General features: G+C 41.9%; 1 protein-coding gene across 1 annotated transcript; it reads left to right on the top strand.

Moving 5' to 3' along the window:
- The first annotated feature begins 6,570 nt into the window (after positions 1-6,570).
- On the top strand, positions 6,571-11,415 carry ptmab (prothymosin alpha b). Its single transcript, XM_089008459.1, has 5 exons — positions 6,571-6,730; positions 8,103-8,168; positions 9,460-9,544; positions 9,627-9,718; positions 10,681-11,415. The coding sequence occupies exons 1-5, from the start codon at positions 6,686-6,688 to the stop codon at positions 10,723-10,725; spliced, it is 333 nt and encodes a 110-aa protein (XP_088864585.1). The 5' UTR covers positions 6,571-6,685; the 3' UTR covers positions 10,726-11,415.
- The last annotated feature ends 422 nt before the right edge of the window (positions 11,416-11,837 follow it).

Below are 11,837 nucleotides of genomic sequence, written 5' to 3'. Positions count from 1 at the left end.
TGGACAATTAGGAATGGCTCAATACGAGACACAACATTTAATTCACAATGAAAGGACAATCCGTGGTTGACAAGCTAATGAGTAATGCTAATGGAGGTTATAATGGCTTTGGCCGCCATTTTACGACGGGTGCTAAACCAGTGATAAAATATTCATATTAACCATTAAAAATGAAGCTAAACCAATAAAAGGCTTCACAAAATAAGACAAGGGATATTTTTTTTCCGTGAAATAGATGAAACGGTGACAAACGGTTCATTTGTGGTAGTCACCTGAGTGACGCTGATGGTCTTTGCAGCAAAAACTATACGTGCTGAAACAGATCCCAATGCAAATGGAAATACAATACGTACATAACTGATATGTAATTGTGATAAATCACCAGCAGGTGGCGACAAAGTCTTGAATATCAACGTGTCTCCAACCTTTCACTCTACCAAATTCCAAGTGAAAAATACTCTATACTTCGAGTAGCACCATTTAAAACCAACCGGAAAATTCAGTAACATACCAAAGTTAAGTGTCCATCAAAAACAAAAGCGAGTTTTTATGGCGTTCATGATAGTATTGTTCAAAACTAGAACCTTGCACTTCAATAAAATTAATTATTTCATAATTTCATGAAAGATATGTTGCACATAAATGTGGAATTAAAAACAATGACGTTCGAAACATTTAAAATCCAAATATTTAGTTAATAGGATTAAGCGGTACGGAAAATGGATGGATGATAATAATAATAATAATAATAATAATAATAATAATAATAATAATAATAAATTTCATTTCTAAGCGCCTTTCAAAACTCTCAATGACACATTACAGTCAAATGAACACAATATGTTAGGACAAAATTTAATATATTCGAAAAGTTGGGAAATATACTGCAGTTCAAAAGTTTAAAAGATGATTTACATTAACTAAGAATTGCATTATGAATAAACAGTCGTGAGATTATTTCACTGGAGACCAAGTGAAGGCCCGTGGGCTAAATGTGGCCCGCTACGTCATTTCATTCGGCCAGCGAAAGCAAATCAAACATTGGGAAATTCCATGATTCTTGCTAAAGTCCCAACCAAAATTTCAATTTGTCGTATGTAAACCACAATAACAGTCATTATTTTTTTATTCCAAATTGAAAACTTGTTATTTATTTATTTTATGTGCGCTATATATAATAAGTGAAGGAGATGAAACATTGTAATGGCTTCTCCAAATTCATAATGGCCGCAAGAGGAAACTGTAACTACAAAGTGGCCGACACCCTTGAATTATTCCTTTTATTATCAATGGAGCAGTAAAATCACTCATCATTTCTACAAACATAAAAAGTAAATAGAAATCAAAAAGTAAACAAGAGTTGCATGAACACATTTCTCACAATTCCATCCAAGATGCATGTATTTTTATTGATATAGTATTGGTGACTACAGTAGCTGCTCAAGTTCTGTTGGAAGGCGGTAAAAGTACCTGAGGGAGTGAAGTGAGCACCTCCCCCACCTGCATAGCCCCCACCCCTGAGGACTTGAAAAGAAAAACACTCCTACCATTGTCATGCGTGCACTTCGTATGCGAACAAAGCACTGCGTACACCGCCGCTTAGTGGGAGAGATCCACTTGTAACAGGAAGTATTTGCATAAACGGTCCCCATAAAAACGCGTTTGGTGTTTCGGAACATTTAAGTGATGTGGCGTGGATATCTTCATTCAACTCAAAATCTCCATTGAAGCAAAGCAGGAGCAACAAGGGTGAAGAAGGACATTTTAGGGTCAACGGAGTCCAACGAGGCCGTCACGAACGACAACTGACGGCTTCCTGGAGTAACCAGTCTCCGGAACGACACATTTAGAGAAAGGTCTTCAAGCAACCATTGAAGGGGGGGAAATTGGTGTTGGAATGGGAAGAAAGAGATGAAAGGAACAATTCAGAAAAAAAGGGCAGGAGTAAGAAGGAGGTTATGTTCAGGACAGGGGAAAAACCATGGAGGAGGAATCAGAGAGTCAGAATCAGAATCAGAGAATCATAATCAGAGAGTCAGAGAATTAGAATCAGAGAATCAATATCAGAGAATCGGATTCAGAGAATCAGAATAAGAGAATCAGAATCGGAGAATCAGAATGAGAGACTCAAAATCAGAGAATCAGAATCAGAGAATCAGAATCAGATAATCAGCATCAGAGAATCAGAATCATGGAATCAGATGATCAGCATCAGAGAATCAGAATCATAGAATCAGAATCGGAGAATCAGAATGATAGAATCAGAATCAGATAAACAGAATCAGACAATGAGAATCGGAGAATAAGAGAATCAGAGAATAAGAATCATAGAATCGAAATCAGTCATTCAGAATCAGAGAACAATTCAGAAAAAAGGTCAGCAGTAAGAAATAGGTTATGTTCAGGACAAAGGAAAAACTTTGGAGGAAGAATCAGAGAATATGAATCCGATAATCACAATCTGAGAATCCGAATTAGAGAATCTGATCTGAATCAGAGAACCAGAATGAGAGAATCACAATGAGAGAATCATAATAAGTGAATCACAATCAGAGAATCAGAATCAGGGAATCAGAATCAGAGAATCGGAATATCAGAATGTCAGAATCAGAGAATCAGAGTCAGTGCCAATGACTTTTTCCACCATCCTAACTGTTTGTTGAAGTCAGATTTTGTTCGAAATGTCATAGCACCTCCTGTGGCAGGCCATGCTTCTTCAGCAGCCTCGATGGGAAATGAAAGGGAGATAACAAAGTGAAGATATCCAGAACAAGGCTGAAGGAAGAGCCTCCGGCAGTGATGGTGAAGGAACAAAGAGTATATCTTAGAGTTGTATATGCATATGAAAGAACAATGAAGTTCGCATGAAACGGAGGTGTTTGGAAGAAACCATTGGAAGAGATTTGGGGGGGGCAAGAATGAGCTGCGGTGAAGGTTTTGAAGGCGTGTTGAGAGCAAGAAGGGACAATTGTTGTGTTCTCCGCGCTAAAAGTTGAAACTGAGGAATGCAGCGCCTAAGGCTTGAGCTACTTTGTCAACGTCTCCAAACAGAAAGTGACCAGACCAGAGAAGATGTCAGCAGTTATCTGTCAACTTGGAATGAAGGCAATGAAGGGCGGTCGGGATGTTAGTCGGCCATGTTTTATCAGCCGCTCTGGATTTGCCTGATTAAAATGGTGGAAATGTTCGATTTGAAAGAGTGAATGTTTGCTTTCCGAAAAACATAGTTATAATGATGTCTTTTTTTTGGTCGCACCTATTTAAAATGGCAATACAATAATAATAATAATTTTAACAACAAACAATAACACTTCACAGTCACAGAATAAACTTTTTCTCAGAGTGAGCAGCGGCAGCCATATGCGCTTGCGTTCACTCAACCCCGAAGTAACTCAAGATAGATAGAAAGCTAGCTAGATAGCTAATGGATACCTCATAAATAGCTAATAGATAGCCAGATAGCCAACAACTAGCCAGCTAGACAACTTACACCCAGCCAGCTAGACAGCTAATAGCTAGCCAGCTAGCTAATGGACAGCTAATAAATAGCTAATAGATAGCCAGATAGCCAACAGCTAGCCAGCTAACAGCCAGTCAGCTAGACAGTTAATAGCTAGACACCTAGCTAATGGATAACAAATAAATAGTGAATAGATAGCCAGATAGCCAAAAACTAGCCAGCTAACTGCTAGACAGCTAATAGCTAACCAGCAAGCTAATGGATAGCTAATAGATAGCCAACAGCTAGCCAGCCAGTCAGCTAGCCAGCTTACAGCCAGTCAGCTAGACAGCTAATAGCTAGCCAGCTAGCTAATGGATAGCAAACAAATAGCGAATAGATAGCCAGATAGCCAACAGCTAGCCAGCTAACAGCCAGTCATCTAGACAGCTTACAGCCAGCCAGCCAGCCAGCTAATAGCGAGCCAGCTAGCTAATGGATAGCAAATAAACAGCGAATAGATAGCCAGATAGCCAACGCAACTCCTTCACCAGGAGGCACCTTGACACAGACACAGCCATTCTTCCTTCACAGACAATAAAGTTGTCGTCAAACCAAAACAAAGCGTTGCAACGAGCCCCGCGCTCGCTTCGCAAGGCCGTGGTGGGAACGCTTGATTGGCGGGGTGTGTGTCACGTCAACTTGGTGACCATCTCCCCTCCCACAGCTTCTTGTCAGGACTTGCAGACAATCTCAACGTGTTCGTTTTAGTCACCTCGCCAGGGGGGGGGGGGGTGCGCACTTGTGAAATAGCTGCAAAGTAGCACAAAGACAGCTTCAGTAAGTACCAGTAGGTGGATGCATAACTTACTACAAAAATACTCACCTAACCTTACATACCTGTTACACAACTTTTAATGTGCTAAGTCTATTCTCTTTGTCTTTTTTTGTAATACCGTACAATAGCTATCTGGCTGGCTAGCTATTAGCCATCTATTGGCTCGCTAGCTAGCTTTCTATCTATTTGTCTTACTATTCTATTTCAGTTACTTTCGGGTTGAGTGAACGCTGGCGCATGTGGCTGCCGCTGCTCACCCACAGGAAAACTTATCCTGTGACTGTAAAGTGACTGAGAGTTTTGAAAGGTGCTTATAAATGAAATGTATTATTATTATTATTATTATTATTATTATTATTATATTTCAGCTACTTCCGGGTTGAGTGAACGCTGGCGCATGTGGCTGCCGCTGCTCACCCACAGGAAAACTTATCCTGTGACTGTAAAGTGACTTTGAGAGTTTTGAAAGGCGCTTATAAATGAATATATATATATATATATATATATATATATATATATATATATATATATATATATATATATATATAATATATTATATTTTATTATATATTATTATTCTTATTAATTTATTAGTTAGCAGTTTTTAGATGATGATACTAGTGCAGCGTGTTCTACCGGAAACAAATTCCTTGTGTGTTCTACATACTTGGCAAAAAGATGATTCTGATTCTGATGATTTTTGGTAGTCAATTAATTGAAGGGACAAAAAAACTGAGGAGCCATTTGGGAGCCAAAAGAGCCGGATCTCTTTAGTCAGCCGAGCCAAAAGTACCAGCTCTCTGAAAAGAGCCGGAATTCCCATCACTGCACAATAACTCACAGGGAAAAAACGCGTTTCACATCCTCAAAGAGTAGGTGGCTATATCATTAGGTCTATTTTCCCGAATAAACACACATATAATGGTTTGTGTGGATTGAATGACAGTATTTAATGCCATTTAAATTCATCGGGATGAGAACTTTAATGGTGAGTGTGCGTGTGCGCGCGTGTTTGTGGCTAGGTGGGGGTCGAGAAAGGAGAGCGCTTGTCAGGAAACTTGACGCTTTTCCGCAGTTGAATCGTCCAACCGCGCATACGTCACAACGACATCGTAAATGTTTGAAAAGATGGACGGTGGAGGCAGCCAATCACTGTTCACTGTAGGCCCAAGGTGCTTTGACGTCACCCGCCTTGACCAATCAGGCCAATGGGAGTCGTTTTGAGATTCAAGTGCGTCAGCGGCCAGGCAGTCATTGCGAGCCGTTGGTTAGGCGAACCCCGCCCCTTTTAACTACAACCATCAAACTGCTGCATCTAATGGCGGCGGTGTCTTTTTCCCCCCTTCTCATGTCCCGCTTGTAAAAGCCATGTGTACAAAAATCGGTAAGGAAATGTCCGTAGTGTGTTTCATAATAATATTCACCAGCACACGATGTTGCTTTTCGGAGGTGTAGGGCACTTGTCTCGTCGCATGTGTTGTGTCGCACTTTGCCACTTAATTCCTCGACAAAAGAAGGAAATGAGGCCACGCACTCGCCCGCCACGTTCACTCTTAGCGGTCCTGTTGTTTCTTTAGGACCGACTCGAATGTTGTACCGTCGACGTTGCGACCGTCGAAAGTTGAGTCGAGTATGTAAAGCCGAAAAAATGGGGGGAGGAAGGCGAAGAAGTGCGCCATTCGGCGATGATGACTGTAAAGAGGGAGCCTCAAGATGGCTGCCGCCCGCTAGGGGAGGGGCGAACGCTGAGCTTCAACGACGCCGGTGGCGCTCCACTTACTTATTTTGGATATTAACTCACGATCGGCGCTTTTCCACCGAGTATCGGCCGGTACGCGAAGACCCGGCGAAATGTACAAAAAGATCAACCCTCGTTAAAATTGTCGGACAACTTGACCTTTTGGCGTCGTCCTCGCTAAATTATTTTCCCTCCGTCTAAGTGGGCGGGACGTTCGGCCTCGCATGTCGTCACCTCATTGGTCCAGACGAATATCACTCATTCAAATCGCGTCAATGTCCCCCGCGGGGGCAGCTCTCCGCCATTTTTAATGCGTAAGTCGACGCAGACGAGTGAATATGCCCTTCCCGATAGAGCGGGACACCATTTTGTGCACTTGAGTCGCTCACAATGTAACTTTGGAAGACGAAAATCGTCGAGCTTCGGTGTAGGTGGGAGGGGGCGTGGTCGGAGCGTCGTAATTCGAGTCGTTAATCGAGCGGAGTCGCCCTCTGGCGCGAAGGCAGCCAATAAGCGACAGCGAAGCCGCCTTCGGCCCCGCCCACTAACCTATATATTAACCACTCGGCCGCCAGCTCGCTCGGCCATTGGCACAAAAACTCATTGAACGCCGTCACCGAGGAATTACTTTTGTCCACCTCCTTCTGCTTTATTTTACTACCCCGAAACAATGGCAGACGCCAAAGTTGACTCCGTATCGGAAATCTCAACCAAGGTAAGGTTAAAAAAAAGACAACAAGTGATTTCTTGTCACGGGTGCGTATAGTGCTCGCTTAAGCCGCTCACCTCCACAAAGCTGCGCGGGCTACACGCGTCAGTTTTTTTTAATTTGCATTTTTAAAAAATATTTCGTGTTTTTTTTCTTCTTTAAAACAAATTATTAAAACTCGTGGCGTCTTGGAAGAAGCAGGCGTTCGAAGAAGCGGGCGCCAAATGTGTTTAAAGGAGCATCTCGGCCGCTTCCAGATGTCACTCGAATGACGCCAGCTCAGCCTCATTGTCTACCCGCGACTCGTGAGTCGTCTTTTGTTTATTACCAGCGGCTCGGTTCCGCTCCCCGCGAGAACCGGCGGACGAACCGAACCGCACCGTTTATACCGAGCAGGGATCCCCCTTTCGACCTTCTGGATGTTGGGGGGAAAAAAATATTCCACGGGGCGACTCTGTTAATTCTCGTCGTTCGGTTGGTTCCGGTGCTGAAAGTTGCTTTGAATGGAGCCGACGTGTTTGTTGATGGCCTCCGGTTCGGCCGGCGGCGGGCGGTGCGTTCACGTTCACCCGCTCGCTCCTTCGTCGTGGCGCTTGCTCGTCTACCCCGAGGAACCTTTTTATATTGATTCCCTCTTTTTTTTTTTTTATGATTCTCTTAATGCGGAGCACTTAGTGCGTGCGCGTAGGTGTGATGCGTCGTGCGCGCGCTTTGTGCTGGCTTTCACAACCTGCTTTAAGTTGAACTGAACGCTGCGTCGCGCGTGCATGAGTGCAAAGGTGATAAGCGAAACTTAACTTTATTTTTAAAAAAGCGATTTTGGATGATTTTGCGAATCGTCCAATGCGGTGATTCGATTAGTTACCGGAAATAAAACAATAAAGACCCCGTATGAATTTTTACGTTTTTTTTTCTTTTCTAATTCGAGGACCGAGCGGGAGTTTTCCGGTGTGATATCGGCCATGTGTCTTCTTCTATTGTCCTTCGTTACACGCGCTTCGCCCTCCCCCCCACCACACACTCTTCGTTACCCCCACCCCCTTTTTACTCGCACCCCCACCTCCCCCCCTCCAAAAAAACGTCACACCTCCCTTCCCCCCTCTTCAAACACCGCCAGCTTAGTTTCAATGACGCGTTGCATTATGGGCAATGTAGTTCATATCCCGGGCGTGTCTGGTGACATATGGGCGGCTTATGCACTACAATACCCACAATTCCCTTGGGGCCCCGGCACCAAGGATCCTATTACGAGACGGAAAGAGGAGGAGAAGTGCTCCCAGCATGCATTTTTGCGCCTTCCCTCAACAGGAAACTTAACGTTAGTACTAAAAAAAGCTTTTTATATTACTTAATGTATTTTTTTGTTTGTTTTGTTCAGGATTTGAAGGACAAGAAGCTTGTGGAGGAGAAGGAGAATGGCAAAGATGCTGCCACCAATGGAAAGGTGACACTATTACTTACACACTAAACTGTGTAAACTGATCTTTTTATTAAACAAATAAATATCCTTCCGCCCCCCCCCCAAAAAAAAAAAAATAGTACTTACTTATTTACTAACAATTACAGTGTTGTGTAAAGTCTTTATCGGTATTTTTATGGGTTAAATTAAGCATAAACAAATTAAATTTAATGACTTGGTGAAAGCAAAACAAATTTTTTTTTTAATTACCATTAAAATCGGCGACAATGACGCCCCTGAAAAGCCACAAGATAATAATACATTTCATTTCGAAGCGCCTTTCAAAACTCTCAAGGTCACTTTACAGTCACAGGATCAGTTTTTCTGTGGGTGAGCAGCGGCAGTCACACGCGCCAGCGTTCACTCAACCCGGAATAACTCGAATAGATAGAAAGCTAGCTAATAGATAGCCAGTTATGTAGCTAGCTAGCTTGATGGCTAGCTATCATATGTATATTATAGCTAATAGATCGCTAGCTAGATACCTAGCTAATAGCTAGCCAGCTATATAGCTGGCTTGCTAGATAGCCAGCTATATAGCTAGATAGCTAGCTAGCTAATAGATAGCCAGCTAGCTAGCTAGCTAATAGATAACCAGCTATATAGCTAGCTAGCTAATAGATAGCCAGCTATATGCCTAGATAATAATCCATTTCATTTCTCAGCACCTTTCAAAACTCTCAAGGACACTTACAGATAGCTTGATGGCTATCATATATAGCCATCAAGCATATACGTATATACTATACATATATAGCATGTATAGCTAATAGATTGCTAGCTAGTTCCCATATGTACATGACCCCCCCCCCCCCTTTTTCTAGACAGTACATTGACACCTGAATAGGATCAGTGACTTTGAATATGAATTAATAATAATAACTAGAAATCTGTGTACCAACAAGTACTTGCCCATGTAAACATTTTCATTACGGTGTGCTGCCACCAGAGGGCGCCAAAACGTTCTTAAAAAATGGAGAACTTTGGGCAAGAGCAAAAAAAATCAGCAAATACGACTAATAATATTGGTAATAATAATACATTTCATTCATAAGCACCTTTCAAAACTCAAGGTCACTTTACAGTCACCGGATACATTTTTTTTCTGTGGATTATTGTGTATAAAAGAAAATTTGCAAACCAGAAATATAAAAATGAGCATTCTAATGGACGATTTAGGGATTCAACATGATTTCGATTTAGTGGCTTAGCTAGATGATTAAAAAAAAAACAAGTTACATGAAAGCAAAGCTGATTATAAAATTTGAATTGTCAGGAGAACGAGGAGAACGGCGAGCCCGAGATCGACGACGAGGAAGACGACGAGGTGGACGACGAGGACGAAGAGGATGACGGAGAAGGTGCCCGAGACGCGTCCCCCTTGATGTTCGTCTTACCTCCCTCCCTACGCGACCGCTAACCTTCACGGTTGTTGTCACCCAGGCGACGAGGAAGACGAGGACGAAGATGAGGATGAGCTGGAGGGCGGCACGAAACGGGCGGCCGACGATGACGACGATGAAGACGATGACGAGGTGACATTTTGTGATACCTTGGTTTACGAACTTTTTGGTTTACGAACGTTAAATTTATGAACAATGTTCCTTGGCATACGAACTATTTTTCGGGATACACACGGTGCTGCCACAATGAGTGATGTGTCGTTCGCGAACGAGCCCGTTCTCCCCCCCAAAAAATGGCCGCCAACATTTTTTTGTCCTCTATTCCCTGCCCCCAGTCTTCGGTTAAAGCCACGTGATTGGTCAAGAACGCAGCAGTGAGGGGAGGTGGTTTAAACATTAAAGAGGCAGGCAGACGACAGAGTGAGAGTGACAAAATGGATAGAAAACAGTGACATTTGGACTCGTTTAAACTTTGATAGTTCAAAAGCAGAGTGTAGACTGCAAGGTTAAAATATCCCATCAATCAGGCTCCACAAATAACCCGCACAAGCCATCTGTACACTTGATGCAAAAAGCTATCAACCCAGCTAAACAGAACACAATTGATGAGGAACAAGGTAAAATTATGGCAGAGAAAGCACCGACAAGGGATCATTCCTCAAGATAGTGAAAGAAGAAGGCTACGTTCCTCATAAAGTGTTTAATGCTGATGAATGCCACTCCATTCCATCAACGACCATCATAAAGGTAAATAAAATGACTTTATTATACAGTACAGTTTATTTCTTTAATTATAACATAATAGCACATTTATTAGACATAAAATAAGGTATGTTTTATTTTGTTTAGTTTTAAAGCTTTGACAATTAGAAAGTAGAAAATGATGTTTTATTGGGACCTGGGAACGGATTATTCTCATTTTAATGGTTTCCTATGGGAAATTAATTTTTGGGATACACACTTTTTGCCTGACACACTGTCTGGCAACCAATTAAGTTCGTAAGCCAAGATATCACTGTATTTCTTTTCTACTTGATTGAAAATTGAAATAAAGGTTTTGGGTGCTAAATGGATTTTTTTTTGGTGGCCACCAGGACGACGTGGGGACCAAGAAGCAAAAAACAGACGACGACGATTGACGCGGCGGCGCGGCAACCCGCCGAGCCGCTTCCCGTGATCGGGGGGGTGCTCAAAGGGGGGGGGGGCGGTGACCTGGAAAAGCGCTCATGTAAACAATATGAAAGAAAATGTGGTCATTAGCGAATAGATTTCACCGCTCTCCCCCACCAAATATCCTCACGGCACAAATCCGGCCTCAACGACAACAATAACGACGACAACAGCGACTCCAGCGGAGAATTAGTTTGTATTTTTATTTACATTTTATATTTTTGTACATATTGTTGGGGGGGAAAGGAGGCAAATAGGTGCTTGGTTAATAAAAAAAAGAGATCTTTTGACCATGTCACACATCAAAAAACAAACAAACAAACAAACAAACAAGATGGCCGTTGAACTCAGAAGCATTCCAGTCAATTCCATTTAATGTATGTACTTGAGCTGTACCATAAAAAACAAACGACTTTGTGCTTTGCCTGCTTGCTTGCTTGGATGGGAGGAAGGCCAAAGAAAAGAAGAGTTTCTTTCTTTTCTTTTTTTTATTTTTAATTTTTTTGGCCACCTGTTTTTGGTGTACGTGCGAAGTTTGTTGTTGGACAATAAACCGGACTTTTATTTTGTGACTTCTACTTTTTTTTTTTGCTCTTCTTAATGCCTGCTGGATAACTTGTAATTACATTGATTTAAGTAATAAAAAGTCTAAAAATCCATTTTTCTTTACAATCCATCAATCTATTTGTTATTTAGTGAATGCTGGCGCGTGTGGCTGCCGCTGCTCACCCACATAAAAAGTGTATTCTGTGACCTTGAGAGTTTTGAAAGGTGCTTAGAAATCAAATAATACATTTCGTTTTCAAGCATAGGTACAATAATAAACAATAAATAAAATATACAGTTATAAATAGAAAAAATCACAAATAGAATACAATACATAAAATGTATTATGATGATGATTATTATTATAATTTGCTAGCTATTTGCTATCCATTAGCTGGCTAGCTATCTATATAGCTATCTATTCACTACCTAGCTGGCTGGCTATCTAGCTAGGTATCTGTTGGCCATCGATTGGCTAGCTAGCTAGCTTTCTATCTATTTGCGTTACTTGCGGGTTGAGAGAACGCTGGCGCGT

Source organism: Hippocampus bargibanti, linkage group LG11, assembly GCF_051943395.1.
Source record: "Hippocampus bargibanti isolate YZ-2025 linkage group LG11, ASM5194339v1, whole genome shotgun sequence".
Lineage (NCBI taxonomy): Eukaryota > Metazoa > Chordata > Actinopteri > Syngnathiformes > Syngnathidae > Hippocampus > Hippocampus bargibanti.
The sequence above is the reverse complement of the archived record's forward strand: the minus strand, read 5'-3'. Positions and strand labels throughout refer to the sequence as shown.

Excerpts from the sequence above, each read along its gene's own strand:
- ptmab (XM_089008459.1), top strand. The coding sequence starts at position 6,686 with ATGGCAGACGCCAAAGTTGACTCCGTATCGGAAATCTCAACCAAG. Across the intron at positions 6,731-8,102 it reads TATCGGAAATCTCAACCAAG|GATTTGAAGGACAAGAAGCT; the intron begins GTAAGGTTAAAA and ends TGTTTTGTTCAG. Across the intron at positions 9,719-10,680 it reads ACGATGAAGACGATGACGAG|GACGACGTGGGGACCAAGAA; the intron begins GTGACATTTTGT and ends GGTGGCCACCAG.